We start from the raw sequence: 27968 nt of genomic DNA on the forward strand, positions 1-27968 counted from the left end.
AGATGTTTACTGTTTTTAAAAATTCTATATTATTTTTAGAACAGCAATTATCTTTACTTCTAGATATAAATATTACATAGTATGTATACAGGTTTTCTTAACTAAAATCTAAATTCTTAAAGTATAATTTTTATGTTTAAACACCTGGGAGAAGAGTAACACTGATGTTTTTCCTCCCTAATGACAGAAACAGCAGTCTATTTTGGATATTATTTAAAATATACTACATATTAAAGCTTGAAAAGATTATAATACTCTCATCTATGAAATGCTTATGACAAAGGAAAGATCACTGTATATGACCAAAGAAAACCCTAATATTAGAGAGAAAATTAAGAACAGTATCAAAATAATTTAACCACCATTGTGAAACTAAAATTAATTGAAAACTGTAATAGTTTTAGAAATACTGAATTTGAAAAGAGCAAACTTTTAAGTATATAATCTTTTAGAGTAAAAAACAATACTAATATCTGATGAAATACGTGAATTTTCAGAAATAACAGATATACATGAAATCTTAATTTATATTTAATGTATTTTAAGTAAGTAATTCAAATACAGTTGAGTTTCATTTCTGTTTATGATTAAAAAAACCTCTCTGAAATTTTCTAAGCAGTAAGCGAATTAACAAATTTGGAAAACAAAACCAATTTGGAAAACTCAGCAGTGGCCACAGGACTGGAAAAGGTCCGTTTTCATTCCAATCCCAAAGAAAGGCAATGCCAAAGAATGCACAAACTACCGCACAATTGCACTCATCTTACACACTAGTAAAGTTATCCTCAAAATTGTCCAAGCCAGGCTTCAGCAATACGTGAACCGTAAACTTCCAGATGTTCAAGCTGGTTTCAGAAAAGGCAGAAGAACCAGAGATTAAATTGCCAACATCCGCTGGATCATCAAAAAAGCAAGAGAGTTCCAGAAAAACATCTATTTCTGCTTTATTGACTATGTCAAAGCCTTTGACTGTGTGGATCACAATAAACTGTGGAAAATTCTGAAAGAGATGGGAATGCCAGACCACCTCACCTGCCTCTTGAGAAACCTGTATGCAGGTCAGGAAGCAACAGTTAGAACTGGAAATGGAACAACAGACTGGTTCCAAATAGGAAAAGGAGTACATCAAGGCTGTATATTGTCACCCTGATTATTTAACTTATATGCAGAGTACATCATGAGAAACGCTGGGCTGGAAGAAGCACAAGCTGGAATCAAGACTGCTGGGAGAAATATCAATAACCTCAGATATGCAGATGACACCACCCTTATGGCAGAAAGTGAAGAAGAACTAAAGAGCCTCTTGATGAAAGTGAAAGAGGAGAGTGAAAAAGTTGGCTTAAAACTCAACATTCAGAAAACTAAGATCATGACATCCAGTCCCATCACTTCATGGGAAATAGATGGGGAAAACAGTGGAAACAGTAGCTGACTTTATTGTTCTGGGCTCCAAAATCACTGCAGATGGTGGTTGCAGCCATGAAATTAAAAGACGCTTACTCCTTGGAAGGAAAGTTATGACCAACCTAGATAGCATATTAATTACTTTGCCAACAAAGGTCCGTCTAGTCAAGGCTATGGTTCTTCCAGCAGTTATATATGGATGTGAGAGCTGGGACTATAAAGAAAGCTGAGCACTGAAGAATTGATGCTTTTGAACTGTGGTGTTGGAGAAGACTCTTGAGAGTCCCTTGGACTGCAAGGAGATCCAACCAGTCCATCCTAAAGGAGATCAGTCCTGGGTGTTCATTGGAAGGACTGATGTTGAAGCTGAAACTCCAATACTTTGGCCACCTGATGTGAAGGGCTGACTAATTTGAAAAGACCCTGATGCTGGGAAAGATTGAGGGCAGGAGGAGAAGGGGACGATAGAGGATGAGATGTTGTATGGCATCACCGACTCGACGGACATGGGTTTGGGGAGACTCTGGGAGTTGGTGATGGACAGGGAGGCTTGACATGCTGCGGTTCATGGGGTTGCAAAGAGTCGGACACGACTGAGCAACTGAACTGAACTGAAGCGAATTAAAAAAACTACATCAGATGACAGTTATCGGTTTTTCAAGGACATAAAAAAATAAAAATTAAATCATTAAGGCAGGACAAAGCACTAGGATAGTCCTCACAATTAAACATAAAACATTACTTTATAAAAAGCAAACAAAGCACACCACCAAGTGAGGTTTCAAAACCCCACGGGAGTCACCTGAGTGAGCACTGTGGTTTAGGGAACACGCCACATCCTCGGGTGCTCTCTGGTCCTACATGCCTCTTAGACCAAGAATGTATCATGCAGCTCTCGTGTATTTTTGTACAAGGTCTCAAAAGCAACCCAACCCTGACTGTTCATTCACCTAAAGAAGTAGTAATTTATTCCAGGGGTCAGCAAACTTTTTCTTAAAGGGCCAAACAGCAAATATTTTAGGTTTCATGGTACAGTTGTTTTATGCTGCAATTACTCACGTCTGCATTTTTAGCTCCAATGCAGCCACAGATAACTGATAAATGAGTAGGTAAGGCTATGTTCTAATAAAACTCTATTTACAGAGTCAGGAATCCTCTCCTGGGCCTGCAGTCACTGATTCTTCAATTCTTTTCCAGTGCTAGTGGGCCAAGGACACCTCAACTGGATTTATACAGGGTCTCCGTGTCTGCAAACTGGCACTGCAGCAAATGTGAGGGATTTTCAAGAGAAATCTTGAGAATAATTCTGCATTATATGCTGACTATAGTACTAATTCTCAAAGAGGATGGTCTCCAACATACTTCCTCATTTCTGGTACCAGTAGAGCTCGCTATTTAACTGGCAGTTATTGTGACCTTGAAGCTTGATCTCTTCATACCTAGCTAAGTGAAAACCGCAAGAATTCTCCATCTCACAAAGTTGTTGACAGTATTGGGGATAATATATATAAAGCACCCAGCACAGTATCTAACAAACAGTAAGCATTCAATAAGTGAAGTTAGCTTGTATTTTTGTGTAACTTGTCTCAGCTTCCTCACCTTTAAAACAGAGATGATACCAAGACTCACTTCACAAGATCACAGTAAGAATTAAACATGCTCATGTGTGGAAAGACCTCAGAACAGGGGGTGGCACAGAGCGACTGCTGTCCAACGCTCAGCTCTTATTATGAGTCACTGTGCTCTGAAGGTCTTCAAACACAAGGCTCACGGCAGAGAAGGAAACAGACAACTGTTGCGTCATCAATGCTAGGACGGCTTGCCTATCATCAGCCTTAAAGAGAAGAGCAAATGAGAAGTATCAACTAAAGAACCATTAAGTTTGGATACTGGGGAGTACTGATCTTCATTTTCCAGCCTCCAGGAGCCACCTGAGACAAAAGGACTTACTTAAACTGACAGACCAAGAGGACAACACCCCTTTCCCCCGCAAAAAGAAACAGAACAGTGGTGCCTTCAGTAGACCAAGGTAAGGAATATCACTACTGACAATGTAAGTGCAGGGGGCTGATCTGGGATCTAGCAAACAAACAACAGAACACCCCAGAATATCCTCCTTGCCATGGTCACAAACCATTCAGCATAGCACACTTATTGTCAAAGTCCTCAACACTAACAGACTGCATCAGACAAGTCCAGAAAAATGTTCCCCTCACTATGTGTTTTATCTTTTCACATGTGTTTATTTGTATCTTAAGATTTCTTCCTTTCTTTAAAGATGCTATTTAAAAGACAATTAAATTAATACCTATTCCCAAGAACAAAATCTTCCAATTTCATACACACACCACTGACAACAGCCAAATTTTCAAAAGCTCCAAGGAGACGCACTGCTGATTAGCTCTGGTGCACACTGGATCTCATGGAACTGAGGTAATTAAAGTTTTTAGATAACACAAAATATCCTAATAAAGAAAAGCTTAATGTAAAGCTTTATCGCTTGTCATGCACCTGCAAACACCACCTAGAATTAACCACATGCCACATGAGAAATTACACTTTCACGGCAGCTTCCGCCTAACTTCTGTAAATGGTAAAGCTTAAAGTGACAAATCCTGTTATGAATGCAGGGAGGCCCCCTATTATGCCAGTGTACTCAGTTTGGTTCTACTTGCCTCTAGGGATGAGGCAATCATATTTTTCTTAATTCTAAACTTTTTCAATTAATTTCAATTAATTGGAGGCTAATTACAGTATTGTGGTGGTTTCTGCCATACACTGACGTGAATCAGCCACAGGTGTACAGGTGTCTCCCATCTGGAACCCCCCCTCCCACCTCCCTCCCCATCCCTCCCCTCTGTGTTGTCCCAGTGCACTGGTTTCATGCATCGAACTTGGACTGGTGATCTGTTTCACATATGGTAATATACATGTTTCAGGGCTATTCTCTCAAATCATCCCACCCTCACCTTCTCCCACGGAGTCCAAAAGTATCTACTTTGTATCTGTGTTTCTTTTGCTGTCTTGCATATAGGGTCATCGTTACCATCTTTCTAAAATTCCATATATATGCATTAACATACTGTATTGCTATCTTTCTTTCTGACTCACCTCACTTTGTATAATAGATTCCAGTTTCATCCACCTCACTACAACTGACTCAAATGCATTCTTTTTAATAGCTGAGTAATATTCCATTGTGTATATATGTACCACAACTTTCTTATGCATTCATCTGCCAATGGACATCTAGGTTGCTTCCATGTCCTGGCTATTATAAACAGTGCTGCGATGAACATTGGGGTACACGTGTCTCTTTCAGATCTGGTTTCCTCGGTGTGTATGCCCAAGAGTGGGATTGCTGGGTCGTATACCAGTTCTATTTCCAGTTTTTTAAGGAATCTCCACACTGTTCTCCATAGTGGCTGTACTAGTTTGCATTCCCACCAACAGTGTAAGAGGGTTCCCTTTTCTCCACACCCTCTCCAGCATTTATTGCTTGTAGACTTTTGGATAGCAGCCATCCTGACTGGCATGTAATGGTACCTCACTGTGGTTTTGATTTGCATTTCTCTGATAATGAGTGATGTTGAGCATCTTTTCATGTGTTTGTTAGCCATCTGTATGTCTTCTTTGGAGAAATGTCTGTTTAGTTCTTTGGCCCATTTTTTGATTGGGTCGTTTAGTTTTCTGGAATTGAGCTGCAGGAGCTGCCTGCATACTTTTGAGATCAATTCCTTGAGACAACTATATTTAAATCAGTAAAAGTGCAAAGATGTTAGGCTTTTCAAACAGCATTGAGCTTTAGAATGATCCATGAAATACAGAAAAGGGGACTTGTTTTCTTTAACTAGTTTCCATATTACAAGCTCCAAATTACAGTGTTTCATACTTAAAAGGGATAAAAGCATTATGTAGCTATAATAAGTATAGAAAAAAAATTTTTTTAAGACTACAGTATTACATTAGATACAAAAGCTGGTCTCATGATCCAAGAGATGTGATCTTATGGTGTTATCATTAGGAGTCATCTATATCAAGTTTGTCTAGACAAAATCCTTCTTTATGCTTCTGACAACCTTAAGATTATCTTTTTGTAAACAGCAAGATTTTGCCAACAACAAAGGTCCGTCTAGTCAAGGCTATGGTTCTTCCAGTAGTCACGTATGGATGTGAGAGTTGGACCATAAAGAAAGCTGAGTGCTGAAGAATTGATGCTTTGGAACTGTGGTGCTGCAGAAGACTCTTGAGAGTCCCTTGGACTGAAAAGAGATTCAACCAGTCCATCCTAAAGGAAATCAACCCTGAATATTCACTGGAAGGACTGATGCTGGAGCTGAAGCTCCAATACTTTGGCCACCTGATGCAAAGAACTGACTCATTTGAAAAGGCCCTGATGCTGGGAAAGATTGAAGGCGGGAGGAGAAGGGGATGCCAGAGGATGAGGTGGTTTGATGGGATCACCGACTCAATGGACATGAGTTTGAGTAGACTCTGGGAGTTGGTGTGCACAGGGAGGCCTGGCGTGTTGCCTTCCATGAGGTCACAAAGAGTCGGACATGACTAAGAGACTGAACTGAACTGAACCAGCAAGAGGTAAGCACCTCATATGAATATGACCATAATCTCCAAATGTTTTACAAGTAACATTTAGCTTGAAAAATCAAATACACGTGCTTGAACTAACAGTAGCAAAGAAACACATAATCTAAGAGCCTGACCTAAATCATACCAGGTACTCAAAAGTTGCAACCTTCACCTAGACTTTATGATCTTAGTTGCAAAGAATCCCAAACTATAAGCCTATTTTTAAAAGCCGGCTCAAATGTGACAATACTGGTTTTACTCAGACCAGCATCATTAAGTAATATTCAAGTGTCCTTACACAGGAGGGAAAGTCTAGAGGCTTTGGAAAGTTTCTTAAACAGCCTCTTTGAGCATCCCACCAGCTCACCTACCAAGAATAAACATATTATGTTCTGAGTTGCTTCCAAAATTAAAAAAGATAACGTATATAAAGTGCCAAACTCAGGGCTTGGCTCACAGCAAACCCTCACTGAGCAGGAAAGCTACTGCAGTTGTTGTTTCCAACACTGTACCTTCACTGTGTCGAAGGTCAAGGACTTACTAATATCAGATACCGATCAATCCATGATAAAAATCTCTCCTGAAATGTTTAGATAAGGATCAAATATCTAAGGACAAATCAACAAAAAATTCCAGAAAACAAATTCACCATCTCACTGTGGTGGTAGTTTAGTCACTAAGTCGTGTCCGACTCTTGAGACCCCGGGGACTAGAGCCTGCCAGGCTCCTGTCTACGGGATTCCCCAGGCAAGAAAACTGGAGAGGGCTGCCATTTCCTTCTCCAGGGATCTTCTCGAACCAGGGATCAAACACAGGTGTGCTGCATTGCAGGCGGTCTCCATGCACAGCAGGTAGATTCTTTACTGACTGAGCCACCAGGGAAACACCATCCCATTAATTCTTTACTTCTATTAGGTTCACCATAAAATGGATGGTAATTACTTAAGAAATAGTATTCTGACCAACATGTACCACAGGGTACCCAGAAGGGGGCAGTGTAAGAGGGTGCCAGAGTCCTGTCCGTGACTGAACACCTTCAGGCCTTTGTCACAAAAACAACACAAAAGTATGGCGATCAATGAGATACCTTGAAGCTACATTCATCCACCAAATACCACATAAAGGGTACTACTCCAAATTTCAAGAGTGTCAAGTAATTTATCATCTGGTATTCAAGAGAAGTCCAAAAAACCAAATTTAAACCAAGCCAATCTCCCCCTACCCACCCCCAACACACACACACACACACGCACACACACTAAAACTTCCATCCAGAAAAGGGAGTTTCTTCAATTTGAGGGATGTTGTATCTCAACTCAGACTTGGGGGTGAAGAGCCAAAAAAGGAATAAATTAATACAACTAGCAAGCAGTGGTAACCACCACACGGAACACAGACTGTCTGCTCTGTGGGACTCTCCTGCCACCCTGCTCTCTTCCTCAGGGTTCAGTCCCATGCCCTCACTTCCAGAGGAGAAGGAAAAAGCATTTCCAGGATTTCCAGGATTCTCAATAAAACCCTCAGAAAGAACAGAGGCACTGCGCCAGGTAACTTAACTGACCCAAGCACTCTTCCATCACCTACACGCTAAGGGGCTCTCCAGTCCACACTGCGTGCTCTGCTCTTTCAGGGTCCAGACTCCCGTCTCCAGCTTCCAGACGGGCATCTCCACATGTGCGTCCACAGACACGTCACCCTGCCCCAAGCAGCGACTCACCGTCTTCCACGTGTAACCTTGAAACCTTCATCTGGGGCCGAATTTCTTCCCCCGGTGAGTAAGCCTACCTCACTCACAGAACCTCAGCCAAGCTAGAAAATGCTTGGAAAGCAAGCCAATATTAACCTACTCCAAACGTCCCTGCCTTCCCAATGCCTTTCCAGTCTCCCCAGCTCCCTCCTGCCTGAAACCTCCTGCCTGAAACCCACTACATAACTGGTATCTTCATCACTGCTCATTTCAGGGTTGCACTAGGATTCTGCATGACCTCTGACCCCAAAACCTCCTCCAACTCCTCTTCCTCGTGATAGAAAGTGACGGTTCTAATACTTCTCCTGCCTCACAGCTTTACAAATCCTTCAATGCTCTGGGTCAATGAAGTGAGGCACTGCTCTATATTCTATCTATAGGCGGTTCTAGATGCCATTGAAAACCTTTCACAATCTGGAATAATAATGAGCTGCTTTTGCCACTTGCCCCATAAAACTTAGATGTTATCACACTGAAACTTTAAAATGTCGTGTCCTCACACCTTCGTACTTCTGCTCACACAATTTTTATACCTGAAATGTACCACCCACTCTTACCCTAGGATCTTGTTATAACAAAAATAGCCTAGGATATCAGACTGCTAAATGTGTGGGAAGGTGGGAGAAGCAGAAAGAGAAAAGGCCAAACACTAACTTCTGGAATATACCTCAAAAGATTTCTACACAAATAATGAAAATATATATGGCCTGTATCTCTGTGAGAAAAGATGCACTTTTTTCATTGTATGATCAAACAAACACACACACATGGGGAGCACACAGCTGATCTTTAAGAAACTACATCATATTGCCAAAATCATCTTTGGATAAAATTACGTGTGTGCTCAGTTGTGTCCAACTCTGAGATCTCATGGACTGTAGCCCGCCAGGCTCCTCTGTTCATGGAACTCTCCAGGCAAGGATACTGGAGTGGGTAGCCATTCCCTTTTCCAGGAGATCTTCCCGACCCAGGGATAGAACCCAGGTCTTCTGCATTGCAGGCAGATAGTCTTACTAGATAGTCTTATTCTGATGAGCTCTTTCTCAGACTTCAGTGTGAGTCTGAGAAGTCCTACAAAATCAAATGATTTCTCTTTCACATGTGAAAATACTCTGACTAAAACGCCGTAAGGACATACCCCACTCGCCTGTGAGGGAAGCTGGGGATGCAGACAGAGCTGTGCATGCAGCCTGTGACCCAGAGAAGGTCGGCAGGGGCCCGAGCCCACACCCCCGTCATCCGCTTCTACTCAGGGTGGGACTCGTCTCGTCCACTGCTTCACATGAAGGTGCTCTCAGGAAACCCCTCTGGAAGTGATTTGCTTAAACAAAAATACTCAAGATGTTCATAAATCAAATCTCTAATACCAGTCGAAAGTGCTAATCTGTATGTTCCAATCAAGAGTTGCAGATCAATCAAGAATCGGATATAGTATTTTATACTTAATAATAATTATATAAAAACACTATGTAAATCACATATTACCAGATTCCTATTAAAAACCAGGAGGCACGATGGTAAAGAATCCACCTGCCAATGCAGAAGACCTAAGAGACAGGGGTTCAACCCCTGAGTCAGGAAGATCTCCTGGAGGAGGAAATGGCAACCCGCTCCAGTACTCTTGCCTGGAGACTCCCACGGACAGAGGAGCCTGGCGGGATACAGTCCATGGGGTCACACAAAGTTGGACACGACTGAGCACCACACAGCAGCAACAGCGTTAAAAACTCACCACATATAAAGCACCGGTCAGGGCAAATCAATCTCTCTTTTTCATGAACAACAGTATGATAAAATTCACATGTTCCTAAATACAAAGTTAAAATATAAACTGTAAAAATGGAAAAAAAAAAATGAGCTGATTCTTTTAAAACCCAAAATAAAGAAATGTTAAAGGATACTGATCTGTCTGTGGTCTTCGAAAGTTCTCTGGAAGATTGGCTTCATATAGTAGTCTTGCTTTAGTATTTCCCATATCTTGCATGCACTGTAATTAAAAAAATCAAATATTTTCATTACTCATATAAATAATAAAAAGTAATTCTTATACACATACATACACATATATACAAACACCAGATATTTATCATTTCCAACATATAGTCTTTTCTTTAGAAAAATAATTTAAATCATAACCATGAAACTACTCAAGTTCAAAACAGAAGCATACTTTTAACCTTTCATATTTCTTTAACATATGTAGAGCCACAGTTTTCTAATGCCTTTTTCCATGACTACAATACCACCTTTTTTATACTTATACTTCCTTAAAGTGGGTTCCCTGGCAGTTTATGGTATGATTGTTGTTTTAAATGTTATCACTTGAACAACACTGCCATTGCTAAGGCCAATAACTCAAGGTCAAATTTTCTTTGTTTTGAGCTTCAAAATACTCTGAAGTTTTCATAACTTACAATCAAGACCACATGGAGAGCAGCAAGAGAGAGATGCTGGTGTCCTGGAACTCTACAGAAGTGGACTCACTTCTTTTAAGATTACCAACTTCTTTAAGGGTTATTAGTTTCTCGAAGATTCTGCTAAAAGCTTTGGATTCTCCTCTCCCTACCAAAAAAACTGTGCCTAATGGCTAAGTTTCACATACAAGTTCATGAACTCATAGGACTCTCCCTAAAAATTCTATCAATCCTAACAGCAAGAGCCACTGCTAAGGAGGCATAAGATAATTAAACTGGTTGAAGTGATTATTTTCTTTCTTATTTTGCAATGTATTTTAAATTTATTTATTTTTAATTGGAGGACAGCTGCTTCACAATATTGTGTTGGTTTCTGCCATGCATCAACCTGAGCCAGCCACAGGCGCACATACGTGCCCTCCCTCTTGAGCCTCCCTCCCGCCTCCCACCCTGTCCCGCCTCCAGGCTGTCACGGGGCCCCAGTTTCAGCTCCCTGCGGTCCCACAGCACATTCCCACGGGCGACCTATGTCACATGTGGCAATGTAAAACATGGGAAAGAACCAGACCAAGAAAAGGCTGCACAGTATCTGCAACGAAACAGAAAGGTACAGCTCACAGAAACTACAGAAATAAGAAAACAAAGTTTCTAACATGGGAACAAGAGTACATAAAAATGTTAACAAAAAATTTAGTAAGACTAAAAACAGTATCTGCTATACATGTCATATCTCATTGATCCGAAGTTACATTTTTCTTCATATTATAGTATTCATGGAGTAAAAATGCATCTTACGATTGATCTAGTCCTGTTAACCTGTTTTTCCTAATTAGTCTATAAAATGTAGGTGCTTCTTGCAACCAGTGATATAATCTTATATTCAATAAATATGATTCTATACATTTTATGCAAATATTACAAATATTTTCTTTAATGTAAGTCATTAACATTTTATTTTTGTAAAATAAAAAATAATTAGGAATATGGTATAAGTGTGGGGCTTCCCAGGTGGTGCTAGTGCCTGCCAATGCAGGAGACACAAGAGAGGCGGGATCCATCCCTAGGTCGGGAAGGCGCCCTGGAGAAGGGCATGGCAACCCACTCTAGTATTCCTGTCTGGAGAATCCCATGGACAGAAGAGCCTGGCAGGCTACAGCCCACGGGGTCACAGAGAGTCGGACATGACTGAAGTGACGCAGCACAAGACATCAATTTACACTGGTTTTCCCGGGTACCTCGTTAGTAAAGAATCCACCTTCAATGGAGGAGACCCTGGTTCCATTCCTGGGTCAGTAAGATCTGCTGGAGAAGGGACAGGCTACCCACTCCAGTACTCTTGGGCTCTCTGGTGGCTCAGCTGGTAAACAGTTCTCCAGCACTGAGGGAGACCTGGGTTTAAGCCCTGGGTTGGGAAGATCCCCTGGAGAAGGGCATGGCAACCCACCCCAATATTCCTGCCTGGAGAATCCCGTGGACAGAGGAGTCTGGTGGGCTACAGTCCATGTGGTCGCAGAGAGTCCGACACGACTGAACAACCAAGCACACAGCACACAGCATGTGTGTACGTTATACCAAGTTACTTAATTTTGCTCTAGGAATGCTAGCCATCACCACCAGACAGGAAGGAAAAAAAGAGGTATAAAAATCGGAAAGGGAGAAGCGATACAACTATAAAGAGCCATTTCCACAGGAGACCACTGCTGAAAAGTGACTTGATGCTGGTGTGCGTGCATGCGTGCACGGCGTGTGTGTGTGTGTTACCTAGGCTTGGGGGAAATAAGGCTTCAATAACATCACAGATATAGAGAGATCACTGTGAAAGGACAAGGAAGGCACTAGCAAGCTCAGATAATTTCTAAGTTTCTGAAAAGTAGAACAGAGTAGGGTTGGAGGAAAGTCTGCAGTGAAAAGATTAGCGGAGATGAAGCTGGTTTAGTCACTGGAGATGGTTAAAGACAGGAGGCAGAAAAGCAGCTGGCAATCTGGGGAGGTGATGAGGGTGCAGTACAAACTAGCAGTCCTCAAAGTTTCAAGACGCTATGGGTTAGCGCCCTACTGTACACATTCACATTTACTCCACTGGCCTTAAAGGTGAACTCCGGTAATCAGCAGAAGGAAATAACGAAACAGCCTAACAGCCACAGTAACAAGCATTAGCCTCAATACCTTATTAACATATATAAATATATATAATAAATTATACATATTGTGTAATATATAAACTGCATATATATTACAATATATAAATTGCTTATATATATATGCCATTTAAAATTTTTAAAAATCCTGACTTAGATATTACTACCCTAATTTGGCAGGAAAGGAAACTGAAACTGCAAAATGTTGTGACAGGTCTAAGACTTTCCATGAACATTTAACTTCTGACAGAATCCACATTAGCCATCAGCCGTCTAGACACCCCAGGCTGCAGCCAGTGGAACAGGGAACTATATCATGCAGGGCTTAAGAATACCAGGCTGACTGCTTTAGAAGCTCAGTTTTCATCTTACAGATGAGGAAACAAGCCCAAAGAGGTTCCCTACTGTGTAATTCAAGGAATCAGTGACAGAGTTTTTAAAATATTTTTAAATATATATTTAAACAGCAAACAACAGCTCATCTCAAAATTAGATTTTTAAAAAACAAGTCAAGCATCCAGTAACCAGAATTGTATTGATATTCTTGACAAAGAAATCATTGTAAGACTATATGAAATACAAAGTCAACATTCATTTTTACTTTAAGAAAACTATAAGACATATTTAAAAATTAATATTATTTACTATGCCAGTTAAATTCAATCTGTCCTCCTTTTACATATCATATGGTCCTAGAAAGATAAATTTTACACTGTTCATTTTGATGAACCACCTTCATCTAAAATCATTATAACCACCACCATTATAATTGCAAAGGAAGGTTTCACTGGGAAATAGTATAATAAAACTCACTTAAGAATAGCAAAACCCACTATTAAAAGTATTTGTCATCAATCCATAATCTTTGTGATTTTAGCTTCTCCACACAATCCAATACATATTACAACATCTGACCAAAGGCTCACACATCATTTGAGGTTCAATTTTTTAAAATACTATTTGAATCAAAATGCTGAAAAGCATCTATAGGCTAGCATACTCTCAAGACAATCTAACAAAGATGATGTATTTCTATTCCTGAAACTTTCTAAGTAGACAATATTATATCACCCAGTCCTAGTTTTTGCAGTAAAAAAACAATAAAACTTATATTCTAAAAGAGTTCAATATTTTTAACGTTTTACAGAGACTAAAGAAAATTTAGGTTGTCAAGTTTTAATTGGCATTTTATTGGATTTGTGTAATTTAATAAACATACAAAAAACTAAAAAAAAAGTGGGAATAGATTTTTTAAAAAGACAGTATCAGTAAGTAAGCAAACCAATGTAGTAGGAAATTTTTATTTTTATGTAACACTACTGTATATGTACCTTTTTTCTTAAAAAAGGTACTGTTTTACATCAATGGGGCATCTCCAGGGGGGAAATATAGTAATGAAGTGGCACACACAAAGTTTTACTGAAAAGGGGGCTGTGAAATAAATGCTAAGATAAAAAGCAACAGGAACAAATAGAAACCAAGTGTGCCCAAGTTTACATCAGGTCATGGTCAGTATCAGGAAATAAAAATAAAAGGCAAGAAAAATGACAGGCCACCTAAAGTTCCAACTCAATGATGCATTCTCCTGAGAAAACTTGTCAAATTTTTTCTTTCCTTTAGTCTTCCAAAATCCTGGAAAGCAGAGCTCTTTGTGGAACGCAGCTAAGGGATGTGACTACTCCAGGACACGGCTCCTATCTGTCCAGCCCAGCTAAAAGCTACGGGCTTCCCTGATAACTCAGTTGGTCAAGAATCTGCCTGCAACGCAGGAGACCCTGGTTTGATTCCGGGGTGGGGAAGACCCGCCCAGTCCAGTCCAGGACCAGGGTCTGTGTTTAAGAGCTAGAGCTTGCGGGCCTCATGCCTCCTTCATCCTGTGCATGCTCCCCTTTCCCTATCTGTCCCTGGAATGTTCCCTGCATTTTCTCCCTCAGATACTGAGAAGTACCCAGGCAACAACCACTTATAGTCAAAGTCCACTCGGGAAACTTTCTGTGTAGTTTTCCTAAGTTTTTAAGTGGGTACTGACTTGCCCTTTGGGGTTTACTGGCTCTTTTTTAAAAATGGAGTAAGTGGAAAAAAAATAACAGCAACAAAATAAAGGACTGAAATTCCCAATGGCACAAATGCAAAACATTAAAATAATCAACAGAATCTTAAACATTACTGTGTAATGGGAAGATGCTACACATCTATGTTAAATATGGAAGAAAAAAGGTAAAAACACGATATTAAAATATTTCAGGAAGAATATACAAGAAACTGAAAAATAAGGTTCTTCCTATAGAGGAAACAGCCTGGCATGCTGCAGTCCATGGGGTCGCAGAGTCGGACACGACTGAGCAACTGAACTGAACTGAGAGAGGGAAACCGGATGACTGGGGAACACAATGAGGAGGGAGGACACTCATTTTACACCTTGTGTACCTTAGACCTTTGCACTAGGCCCACCTGCTTCCCACTCTCCAACACAATAAAAACACAGGGGGCCCGCATCAATCCTGCTCTGTCCCCAGATAAAGTCCTATCCAGAGGGGAGCTCAGCCAGGGCACTCGAAGAGCAAGCGTATCAGAGCAAGGAGCTCGCCCTCACTGGGCACTCCGTCTCCAGTAAGAGGACAGGGCACCACAGACCTTTGGGGAAAGCAAAGCTAACACGCTTTAAAACCCCACCCAAGAATGTCTTGCACTCAAAGTACATTCAGAACATAAACACAGCACTTATTTACCACATGTTTTCCCAGGATCAATACTTTCGTGACTGTTGCTCAAGATGGTATCAGTGAGATTTCAAATTATTTGTTTTTGCTCAGGATTTCAACGCGTTTGTTTCTGTGTGGGAGAGGGAATACTACTTGCTCTATTATTTTCTATTCATATTTAGAACACAAAGACTGAAAATTTCAAATTTCCCTAACTGAATATATATATATATATATATATATATATATTTTAAGTCATAATTTTAAAAAGACAGTGAATCCTTGTAGTTCCTGGTAATTCTTCATATCAATGACTCACCTCTACTACCACTTGCAATTTTCCAGAATAGTTTTCTATCTTCCTCTCAAAAGCCACCAGGACTCCCTGCATAGAAGCAAGCTTTTCAGGACTGGTTCAAGATCTTTTGGGTTCCAGCTGCTGGAAAAGAAGGGCCACCAGTTTTGGTCTCAGGAACTCTTTGGAAATATTTAATACAGAGTCCATTCCTTCAGTTTTCATGAAATTGTATTTATGGGGAACTGATCTCTGTTTTTGTTGTTGTTGTTGTTTTTAAGGACAAAGTAAGTAAACCACACATATTTAAAACTTAAAATTGTTAAATGATGATGTGGAATCAGAGGTACCAGTTTTCTTCTTTTTCACAACTTCTAGATATTCTCAGATCACGATTCATATGTTGCAGCACTGGCTGGCTACTAACAAATTCAGAGAATGAATTCCTTTTCTTTAAACAATAAAATTAAACACTGTTGTGACAAAACTGTTAAAAGTTTCATATGACAGTCTTTTATCATCTCAGCTTACTCTGTAATTCTATTTCTGTCCTAGGTGTTTAGGCCCAGCAGATGGCATCCGGACTCTTGCCTCTTCTATCAAAAGACTCAGGGATTCTAACTTTCATGCCTGTGCAGGTTTACCCTGAATCAACCTTGTCACCACTGCTTTAGCTCAAGATTCACTCACCCCCTGGCTAGGCCACTGCAGGAACAGGCCCGCTGGGCTTACGTTCTTAGAAGAACATGATATTAGACACTGCTCTTCAACTCAGACCTCATTACAAGCTCTGAGGCTGTCCCTCCATAAGCCACCCCTCACAGGACCAAGGCCAAACCAGCCCCAGCCTGCAACTTTCACCTCTGCCCCCCATAACTGCACCAGTCTCTTCTACTTTACTTTCTCAAACACAACACACGTTTTCCATCTTCCTGCCTAGAAGCCCCTCTCCACACTGTTGTATGCCTTTAGAAATTGATAAACAAAGGTCAATGTCAAAAATAGTAATGAGACATTTAAAAGGCATGTTTAGAACTTACGATATCCCTGGATACTGGTAATACTTTTTTAAAAGGGAAAGAAGGAGCCACTCCTCAGGAATGTGTTCAAGATGCTCATCACTGAGCCAACAAGCCTGACCCCGAGCCAGGACTACAGAGCGCCCGGCCGGAACTGCCAGCACAGCTGCTGTTCTCAGTCACTTTCCAGTCACACCAAGCAGCAACTCTAAATGCTGTGTGTGACCAAACGAACAAAATACTCATGTTCCCAGACGATCCACTCCACAGGAATTCACTCACTGCCACACAACAGATTCCTACCCTACGTAAAGCACCCACTCTGGGATATCTGTCCTTCTCTTCAAGTAGCTTGTGATTCCTCTGGCTATACCCTCAGTCCACCTAGACTAACCAGCACATACTGAACAGGATTAAGGAGAGACTTCCACTAAGTAACATCTCACCATTTTGTTCACTGCTTTGATCCAAGAACTATAGCCAGTCACTAGGACCAGGAAATTCTATTACTGATATTGCTGAAAGTTCAACCTCAAAAACAATTAAGAAAATCAATGGGAAAACCACGATGTTGCACATTCAAATTGAAAAAAAAAAGGATTATTTATTAATTTCTTCCAATGGATTGTTTAAAATGCAAACCCTTCACTGCATTTCACAGATTACATGTTGTAATAGACAGTGTCATATTTATTTCCCTCCGCACCTGCAGGTAAAAGATAAACCCAGCAATGTGCTGCCACCTTGCTCTGCTTCTGAGGACACAGACACATATCATGACCCTGGCAAGGAGTCAGTGTAAATTGAATCTCAGTCAACTTAAAAAGTTCAGTATGTACAAGAGGCCACAATTTGAGAAATTTCATCAGCTTGATGGAACTATAATGAGCACTCCTCCCATAAAATAAGAAAAAAGTTGCTTGATCTGGGGTCTCCTGAATAAGTATGTACCAAGCATTGTGTACTGAAAGCTTATTATGTATCTGATTCTGTATGATACTACGTAAATTTATCTAAGGGTCAAAACCTTGAGGGGCTTCCCTGGTAGCTCAGCTGGTAAAGAATCTGCCTGCAATGCAGGAGAACTTGGCTCGATTCCTGGGTCAGAAACATCTCCTGGAGAAGGGACAGGATACCTACTCCAGTATTCTTGGGATTCTCTACAGCTCAGATGGGAAAGAATCTGCCTGCAATGCAGGAGACCTGGGTTCAATCCCTGGTTGGGAAGATTCCCTGGAAGTGGGCATAGCAACCCACTCCAGTATTCTTGCCTGGAGAATCCCCATGGACAGAGGAGCCTGGCGGGCTACCATCTACAGGGTCACAAAGAGTCAGACATGACTGAGCAACTAAGCACAGTAAAACACAAAATTTTGAGAGGTTATCAATGGTGAAAAAGTGAAAGCATTTCCCCTAAAATCAGGAACAAGACAAGGGTGCCCACTCTCACCACTACTATTCAACACAGTTTTGGAAGTTTTGGCCACAGCAATCAGAGCAGAAAAAGAAATAAAAGGAATCCAGATAGGAAAAGAAGAAGTGAAACTCTCACTGTTTGCAGATGACATGATCCTCTACATAGAAAACCCTAAAGACTCTACCAGAAAATTACTAGAGCTAATCAATGAATATAGTAAAGTTGCAGGATATAAAATTAACACACAGAAATCCCTTGCATTCCTATACACTAACAATGAGAAAACAGAAAGAGAAATTAAGGAAACAATACCATTCACCATTGCAACAAAAAGAATAAAATACTTAGGAGTATATCTACCTAAAGAAACAAAAGACCTATACATAGAAAACTATAAAACACTGATGAAAGAAATCAAAGAGGACACAAACAGATGGAGAAACATACCGTGTTCATGGATTGGAAGAATCAATATTGTCAAAATGGCTATTCTACCCAAAGCAATCTATAGATTCAATGCAATCCCTATCAAGCTACCAAGGGTGTTTTTCACAGAACTAGAACAAATAATTTCACAATTTGTATGGAAATACAAAAAACCTCGAATAGCCAAAGTAATCTTGAGAAAGAAGAATGGAACTGGAGGAATCAACCTGCCTGACTTCAGACTCTACTACAAAGCCACAGTCATCAAGACAGTATGGTACTGGCACAAAGACAGAAATATAGATCAATGGAACAGAATAGAAAGCCCAGAGATAAATCCACGAACCTATGGACACCTTATCTTCGACAAAGCAGGCAAGAATATACAATGGAAAAAAGACAACCTCTTTAACAAGTGGTGCTGGGAAAACTGGTCAACCACTTGTAAAAGAATGAAACTAGAACACTTTCTAACACCATACACAAAAATAAACTCAAAATGGATTAAAGATCTAAATGTTAAGGCCAGAAACTATAAAACTCCTAGAAGAGAACATAGGCAAAACACTCCCCAACATAAATTACAGCAAGATCCTCTATGACCCACCTCCCAGAATATTGGGAATATAAGCAAAAATAAACAAACGGGACCTAATGAAACTTAAAAGCTTTTGCACAACAAAGGAAACTATAAGCAAGGTGAAAAGACAGCCCTCAGACTGGGAGGAAATAATAGCAAACGAAGTAACAGACAAAAGATTAATCTCAAAAATATACAAGCAACTCCGGCAGCTCAATTCCAGAAAAATAAATGACCCAATCAAAAAATGGGCCAAAGAACTAAACAGACATTTCTCCAAAGAAGGCATACAGATGGCTAACAAACACATGAAAAGATGCTCAACATCACTCATTATCAGAGAAATGCAAATCAAAACCACAATGAGGTACCATTACACGCCAGTCAGGATGGCTGCTATCCAAAAGTCTACAAGCAATAAATGCTGGAGAGGTGTGGAGAAAAGGGAACCCTTTACACTGTTGGTGGGAATGCAAACTAGTACAGCCACTATGGAGAACAGTGTGGAGATTCCTTAAAAAACTGGAAATAGAACTGCCATATGACCCAGCAATCCCACTCTTGGGCATACACACTGAGGAAACCAGATCTGAAAGAGACACGTGCACCCCAGTGTTCATAGCAGTACTGTTTATAATAGCCAGGACATGGAAGCAACCTAGATGCCCATCAGCAGATGAATGGATAAGAAAGCTGTGGTAGATATACACAATGGAATATTACTCAGCCATTAAAAAGAATTCATTTGAATCAGTTCTAATGAGATGGATGAAACTGGAGCCCATTATAGAGAGTGAAATAAGCCAGAAAGAAAAACATCAATACAGTATACTAACGTATATATATGGAATTTAGAAAGATGGTAACAATAACCCTATATGCAAGACAGAAAAAGAGACACAGATGTACAGAACAGACTTTTAGACTCTGTGGGAGAAGGCAAGGGTGGGATGTTCAGAGAGAACAGCATTGAAACAAGTATACTATCAAGGGTGAAACAGATCACCAGCCCAGGTTAGATGCATGAGACGGGTGCTCAGGGCTGGTGTACTGGGAAGACCCAGAGGGATGGGATGGGGAGGGAGGCGGGAGGGGGGATCGGGATGGGGAACACATGTAAAGCCATGGCTGATTCATGTCAGTGTATGGCAAAAACCACTACAATATTGTAAAGTAATTAGCCTCCAATGAATAAAAATAAATGGGGAAAAAAAAAAAAACCACTGGAAGAGATGTCCCGACAATCATGCTATTCTCCAAGCTATTATTTAAATGGATTTTGTTTTTATAGTCTAGTGGTTTGTTTTTGAGGCAGGAAAAAAAATTTTTTTTGAGAGGTTAAACAATGTTCTAACACACACAGGTGAAATGTGGTTAAATCATGGAGTGCTTCAAATTAACTGTTTTAATGGCAATTTTACTCTACTAAATATTGCTTTGTTGTGGGAATGCTGTAACAGCAGTGATGGCTTTTGAAGTTTCAAGAAGCTCCTTACCAAAAAACAAAAAAACACAGAAAGAAGTACTAGATTAAAGAAACCAAAACCCATGCACAATATTTACAGTGAATGTAGTAATGGAAGAAACTCACAAATCCCAAGATGCCATTAGGTAGCAGTGAGGCATCGGAGAAGGCAATGGCACCCCATTCCAGTACCCTTGCCTGGAAAATCCCATGGACAGAGGAGCCTGGTAGGCTGCAATCCATGGGGGTAGCGAAGAGTCGGACACGACTGAGAGACTTCCCTTTCACTTTTCACTTTCATGCATTGGAGAAGGAAATGGCAACCCACTCCAGGGTTCTTGCCTGGAGAATCCCAGGGACAGAGGAGCCTGGTGGGCTGCCGTCTATGGGGTCGCACAGAGTCGGACACGACTGAGGTGACTTAGCAGCAGCAGCACGGGTGAGGCATAATGACCAGCAGATGTGCCCGCAACACCTAATGAGGTGTTGAGTGGATCTGAGAACAGAAGACTAAGACAGTGGAGACATACACACTGGAGATTACTGTGAACCAAGATGAAGATGGTACAGGAAGCTGAGAGGGATTTCACCCACCCCAACAGCAAGGAAGTCCAAGGAGCTGGGAATTGGGAGAGACTCCACAAGAACCACCGAATCTCCCTGTCAGGATAGGGCCCCACACTGAGCAAAACTCCTGGGAAATGATTCCAAATGGAGCAGGACAGGAATCACAGAGATAAAGGAAGAGAAGGTTCAGATAAAAGTGGGAGAGAACAAGTGGCTTTCTGTTTTAAACATGAAAACAACTGAAGAGACAGGTCTGTGTGGTTAGAAAAGCTATTTTGAATAGTAATTCCTTTTAAAGGTAATGAAAAACCAATGTCACATAAAAATGATCAACAGAAAATAATCAAGGTCAAATCTCATACAAAGTTGTCAGGAGAATAAGATGTGGAACAGTGTCTCTAACAGTGAAGCCACACAAGAACAAATATGCCCAGAAAACAGATCAAAACCACAGACTACTAATCAGAACAAACTAAAAGCTATAAATACAAGATACCAAAGAATATATAAATGAGTCCAAAGACACATGATGTTATGAAAGAGCAACTAAATCAGAAATCAGAAACACACAGAATTAAAACAAAAACTCAGGAAAGAATCAGAAGTTCTTAAAAAATTCAAAAATGGATATGAAATTAAATAGATGATCAGAACAAATAAACACAGCAAATAATGGTAGAACTCTGGACAGGCAAAAGAAGAAAAAAAGAAAACTTAATGGAAATAAAAAGTAATGAAAAGTATCTAAGAGAAAGTGACAAATATTAGTGTCAGGCAATGAAGACCCAAATCCAGGTAAGAGGGTCAATGAAAAATGAAACTCAAACAAGGAAACAGGATACTAAAAAATTTATTTTTAACAAGTCACTGGAATAAAAAAAATTTTCTTAATGTCACTGAAATAAAAAATTTGAAACTACACATTAAAAGAACTTATCACATGCAGGCATTTCCTGTCTAAAAGAAACCTCCTATGTTTCAAGACAGAGACAGGTCAAACATGAAAGTACTGAAGAAGACAGTCATGCAACCATCTAGCAAGAGAGCTGCAGTGGCTTCAGGCAAACACCACATCTAACCACCACTGTGAAGCAGAAAATGAGCCAGTTACAGGGTTTTACATTTTCTGATAGCCTTATTAAAAAAAAAAAAAAAGGTACAATTAGTGTTAATAATGTCTTATTTAATGCATCTTTCTCCCCTGCAGAGCTCCCAGGAAAACATAATAACTGATTTCACCTGAATCTAAAGACTTAAAATGCTGTCATAATGTCATTTTTTTTTTTTTTTGCAATGAACTGACAATTTAATTACTCACTAACAGCTAAGACCAGGCTCAGAGAAAGGATCAATCTGATACATTCTTGGATCCTGTCCCAGTAAAACCAACCTGTACAACCTCACGATTCAAGTAAAACTTAAGGTTCAGCTGTCCACAATACTCTAGTTCCAGGTTTCCATTCTATTAAAGACTGCAGAGGGAGCTCAGAGCAGACTGGTTTCATCAACTGCAAATCATCTTATTTCACAAAATCAATATGCTTTCAAGGAATAAAACTTACCATAACTTCATCCAAAACAGACTATGTCAGAAAGTCGAGGAGGAGAAAACTTCTTCAGTGTACTCAGCCACTTTCACCCCAGCCACTATCACCTCCCGCCTCTTCAATCTTTCACACACCTATTTCACCACTGAAGATGCACACGGCATGACCACGACATGAGAAGTGCCTGTCATTTTAGTTGCTTTTCCAGCTACCCTGAAGTAGTTAAAGTAACTGTCGAGTCCCTTTTGCCTATTCTCTCTGATTTGGCCAGATTAGGAATTCAAGCTGAGCTGACAGAACACAGTAAAGCTTACTGATGGAGATCAACAGAAATCCACGATTTTAGCTTCCTCAGGAAAAATCCTTTTCTAAAAAAACCAAAAATTTAAATGAAGACAAGCAGGTCAATGTTATGACATAAATTAAACTAAAGGCTGCACCCAGTTACCCTATAGCAGGTTTCTTTGGGAATGACAAAGTTATCAGAGAAATCTCTATGCATTTAGCTAGTGATTTTCTCCTTATGAAAGAAAATAAGAAAAGCAAAAAAGTTTATCCAAAACATTTTTAGAACCTGTCTTTTTGACTTAACCCAAGAATCTTGTCACATTCTTTTGAGTTATTGGAGATTTCAGAAAAGTCTTATCCTTTAGGGTAGAATTTGACTCTTGGAAAAAGTTGAATCACATCTGTAATGTGTGTCGTTTTTATTCTAATACATATAGTGAAAATGATTTTTGAACTGCTGTGGCAACCAAACACGATTTGAGCATACCATCCAAAAGTCTCAAAAACGGAAGAAACTGCAGTCACTGAAACTGCTCCTCACCCGCCATCCAAGGCGTGAACCCCACCCACACCTCCAGGTGCGTGTCCAGCCTCTGCACACACCACCCCAGTGACAGCGAACTCACTCTTCTCCAAAGGCAACTCATTTCAGTTTGGAACAGTCTGAGCACTGAAAAGTACTGCCTTCTAGTTTCAGCATATATTACCTTGGAACCTCCATACACACTAGCTTAAGTCAGACTTCCTATGGTGGCTATATTTTTGGAACTTTACAAGTATAAAGGAACAATGGGAAAAAAGGACAAAAAATGGAAAGCAACAGAAGCAATGAAAAAATTAAGAACTGATGGAAAACAAAGGCACAGGAAAGAAAGCCATTCAAGACAACCAGATGACGGTTTACATTTTAGATGGATCAAGCTACAGGCAAAAAGACACCTACCAATCTTAACATTTATAAGTGCACACATTAATTCCTGACTGTGACCAAAGTTTCCCATATTGAAATACTGAAAGAGTTTCATAAATCCTTTTTTCCTGTTTCTGTATAAAACACCTAGGCTTCATTGATACTGTTAAAGAACAATGGTTATTGATATTCTGCTCTTTATTCTACTCAAACGTATCATGTTATCTAGCAAAAAACCCTCCATGCCTGGTCGTATCTATTCCTTTCTCTTAAAGTCTATCATAGCATTAGCAGTTGGCTTTCTTTGTTTTATAGAAAGCATTTTTCACAAGGCAACAAGATTTTTAATTACTTCACAAGAGTTCTTGAAATACAAATATGAACACATAATGTACAGCCATGCTAAAATTCCAGTGCCATGGAATCAACCTACTGGGCTGACTCCAGCCTCACCGAGCATACTTGGGAAAATCACCAATTACTTCATGCTAAGGATATCCACATTGGAAAAGACCCTGATGCTGGGAAAGACTGAGGCAGGAGGAGAAGGGGACGACAGAGGATGAGATGGTTGGATGGCATCACCGACTCGATGGACATGAGTTTGAGTAAGCTCCGGGAGTTGTTGAAGGACAGGGAGGCCTGGCGTGCTGCAGTCCATGGGGTCACAAAGAGTGGGACACGACTGAGCAACTGAACTGAACTGAAGTGAAGGATATCCAACGTTTCTTAAGGTGTGATAAATCCATGAATACCAAAGGTTTCAAATAGAAAATCTAAAAGAACTGATTCAGAGGTCACTACTAGAAAGAGGGGGAAGTCATCTGCACAGAAAAATAACAACTGAACTCATGAGAGTAACTGAGTTTTCCCTTGGAGCAAGACAAACGAGCAAAAAGGCTAAAGACAAAACCACATAACGGCTCCAGCAGAAGGGAAAAGCAGAAAAAGAGTTAAAACAAAAAAGAAAAAAACACAGCGACTAAATAATGAAACGAAATCGAGGATGAGGGACAGTAAGTTTAGATTCTCTTACACAGAGAAAGCTTCAGGAAGGCAGGGAGGAGTGTCAGGGAAGCAGGGACACGTGGGTGGCATGGACATGGCCACACGCGTTCACTGCGCTCTTTGTGAGCACAGACCCAGCAGAGGGGCAGAGTAAAGACGAGTCAGCAGAGGCCAGTCAGGTAAAGGAGAGAGACAGGAGGGAGAGACCCTGCTCAAGAAATCCAATGCTCCAAGAAGGTCAGGGCAAGTCCCTGGAGGACAGCGGCTGGTGAACGCTCACTGGTGAACAAGTGAGTGAACCGGCATCGCAGGGTTGAGGGCTGTCTGTCAAGGCTCAAAGGGTACAAGCAAAACTTTTGTGGAAGATGGGGGCAAGACAGCAGGTTTCAAAGAGGAGGAAAGAGTTTAAAGATGCCTCCAAATGAAAATAGTTTCTTGAATTAGCTAGAAAAGCAGAAAGGAAGCTGAGAAGGAAAATAAAGGCAAAGAAACCAGCACCCACCTCCTTCCTCCACTCTGGCCCTAGAACAGGAGAACCAGCTGCTGAAGTCAGAGCAGAACTACTGGGAGGAGGGTGGACAGAAGACGAGAGCGAGGAAAGCTTCTGTTCTTCTGATGCAAGAGTAAACAGTGACGTGAGGAGAGCTCAGCTCAAACACCTCTCCCTCTCGTCCAAAGCGTGGTCAAAGCTACAGCACAAACGGGTGAGGTATAAAGACACGGGGGAAGTGCCTACAGAACGCTGAAGGCAAGCGTACCGTGCCTGCGGAGACTGGACACACTTGAGAAACGCGTACACTGCACACTGCAGCCTTGTGAGCTTGGGGTTCCCCCGCAAGTGCCAAGTACTGACACCTTATCAACAAATGTCACCAGTAAGTCCCAAACAAAGAACATGTGCGAGAAGATAACCGAAAGATTTACAGACACATAAAGTACGAAAAATGGTCCAAAGTTACCAATAAAAACACCAGATGTACGGAGTATACTTTCCAATGTGGACAAAGTCTCACTAGGATGTTTCATTAGGCAGCACAATTTACACAACTCTACAAAGTGAGCCAAGAAACTTTATTCTTTTTTCATCCTCTTTTCTTTTTCATTTTTTAATGAAAGTACAGTTGATTTACAATGTTATTTTCTGGGGCACAACAAAGTGAGTGATTCAGTTACCAGACACACACACACACGTATATATTCTTTTTCATATTCTTTTTCATTGTGGTTTCTTACAGGATATTGAATACAGTGTTACACTAGGACCTTGCTGTTTAGTGTAGTCTTCATTTTAATTCCTTCAATAAAGACGATGAAAATGAATAATTAAGAATTTTTAAATAACGAGGGGAAAAGGGAATCAAGACTTGGGATTAATGAACAAGTACAAAACTAAAAATAAAAGCTATACTATTTATAAAAGTATTAACACATTGATCCTTTCCAAAAATTTCAGAAGTACCCAACAATAAACCCAAGACCAAAGACATTTAATCTATGAATCACAATTCAAAACAATTTTTTATTATAATTTAAGTTGAATAACTCTTATTTCCATACTAATAAGTTTTGGTAGATAAATTATTTTCTTTTGAAAGGAAGCATACAGCAATTCTAACACAGCTATGACAGATGCCCTGAAAGCTGACTCCCACAGACACTGTATATGATGTATATATAATATCATACCCTCGAACCCCACCATTTTAGGTAAAGGACTTGAGAATCCAGATTTCAATACGTGAAGGGGTCCTGGACCATTCCCCAAGGACATGGTTGAACACCTGTACAGACCTTTCCCAAGGCACATAAAACACACTTCTATCTGTATTTGCTTTGTAATTATACCTCATTTTTTATCTACTTCATTTTAAGTTAAAAAAAAGCCAAAGTTGGATTAAGGTCCCATAGACCATAGGGCAGTGGCCAAAGGGAAAAAAAGACACTGGAAAGATCCTCAAAGCAGCAATATTGAGGATTTTGTACAGCTAACCAAACAGACTAATCCTACTAGCAAATGACAAGCCAGCATGACGGAGTGTGCAAGACGCGCCAGTCTGAAAACAGCACAGCACCGTAAATCAGCTCTACTTCCATCACAAGTGAGCCCACTAGTGTTACCAACGCTTTACCCACATCACCTCACAGCCCTGCCGGAGGGCACTGGGACCGCCTCCCCTCACAGACGCGGGCACCGAGGCACCTGCCGCAAGACGCCCGGTCAGGACCGCCCGGCGCCACCCCGGAGTCGGACTCCACAGACAGCTTTCTCAGTCACCTTGTTCCACGGCCTCTCCAGAAGCAGCTGTCTTAAAACAAAGCTTGCCTCATCAGTATGGAGCCTCGGGGTCTTTGCCAACCACTTTCTTCTTCAGCGCACAGCAGTCCAGAACTGATTTTTAAAGAACAGCCCTGGTCTGCCTGCAAGCACTGCCAACGCCCACACAGGAATACCGAGGGCTCAGCTGTCCTTGTGACTGGACTTCCTCACCCTTCTTTTCTTTAAAGTGAGCCTCACTGTCTTCTCAACTAGACTTTGCAGGCATGCCCTCTAACCTCACCCTCCTCCGCTGCAGGAGGTGCCCCAAGGCTTAGGAAGATACACAGCACATCCCCTATGAGAAGTACTCGTCAAAAGTCTGGCGTTCAGAACTAATAATCCTTAATTGAAGAAGCTGACATACAAACAGTGTTCAAATATAACTTCAAAGACTGTACACTACTTAATAATTGCTTTCAAGATCTTTACATATTTAATAAACCGTATCTTGCTTTATAACCTATCCCCCAGAAAACCAGTAACTGTAGTGCTGATTGGGAAGTTATGCCCTAAACTACTAGAGAAGAACAGCTGTCCACATCCAACAACCTCAGTTCCTTTCAACAGCCTAGTTGAGAAAAATAATATTTCTGGAGAATTTAACTGTCTAGGGATTCCATGTTTTCTCCTTGGTTTGAAATGAACCATTAAAAAGGCAACACATTTGGTCTTGAGTGTTCTTTATCTTCACAACCATTACAAACTCAAGTGACATTTTCAAGCTACACTTCATGTTTTCTTGAAGACAACTTAAGAAACAATCTCATGAAAATCTGTTACCATAGTTACTACAGAGATGTTACTAAGAACACTGCCTTAAAATGAAATGTTCAAAAAGCTCTGCTTCCTTGATATAAGTAAGTTTTCTCAAGTATCTCGAAAAGACACAGTTTCATATATCCTTTTATATTCTAGCCAACAAAAAGTTAAAAAACTAACTTAAGATTAAACTAATTAATTATGCTTGACTTTATGGCCCAAAGATCTCTATTTTTTTCCTTTGAGTATTTTTGAGGTTTAGTTTTTTAATATTTAAATTTTTGCTACATCTAATATTTACTTTGGCATAAATGTCTTCAGTATAGAAGCTGTACTTTAACCAAGTCTATGTACCTTTTTCAAATGATCACTCTCTCC

General features: G+C 40.4%; 1 protein-coding gene across 7 annotated transcripts in view; it reads right to left on the reverse strand.

Moving 5' to 3' along the window:
* The window catches only part of SMAP1 (small ArfGAP 1), a 159594-nt gene that overhangs the window by 75863 nt on the left and 55763 nt on the right, over nt 1-27968 (reverse strand). For all 7 annotated transcript variants that reach the window (XM_043438931.1, XM_043438929.1, XM_043438928.1 and 4 more), the window contains exon 3: nt 9640-9725. In XM_043438931.1, the coding sequence (XP_043294866.1) occupies nt 9640-9725 (86 nt within the window). The remainder of the gene's footprint in view (nt 1-9639; nt 9726-27968) is intronic.

This window comes from Cervus canadensis, chromosome 20 (genome assembly GCF_019320065.1).
Source record: "Cervus canadensis isolate Bull #8, Minnesota chromosome 20, ASM1932006v1, whole genome shotgun sequence".
NCBI classification, from domain to species: domain Eukaryota; kingdom Metazoa; phylum Chordata; class Mammalia; order Artiodactyla; family Cervidae; genus Cervus; species Cervus canadensis.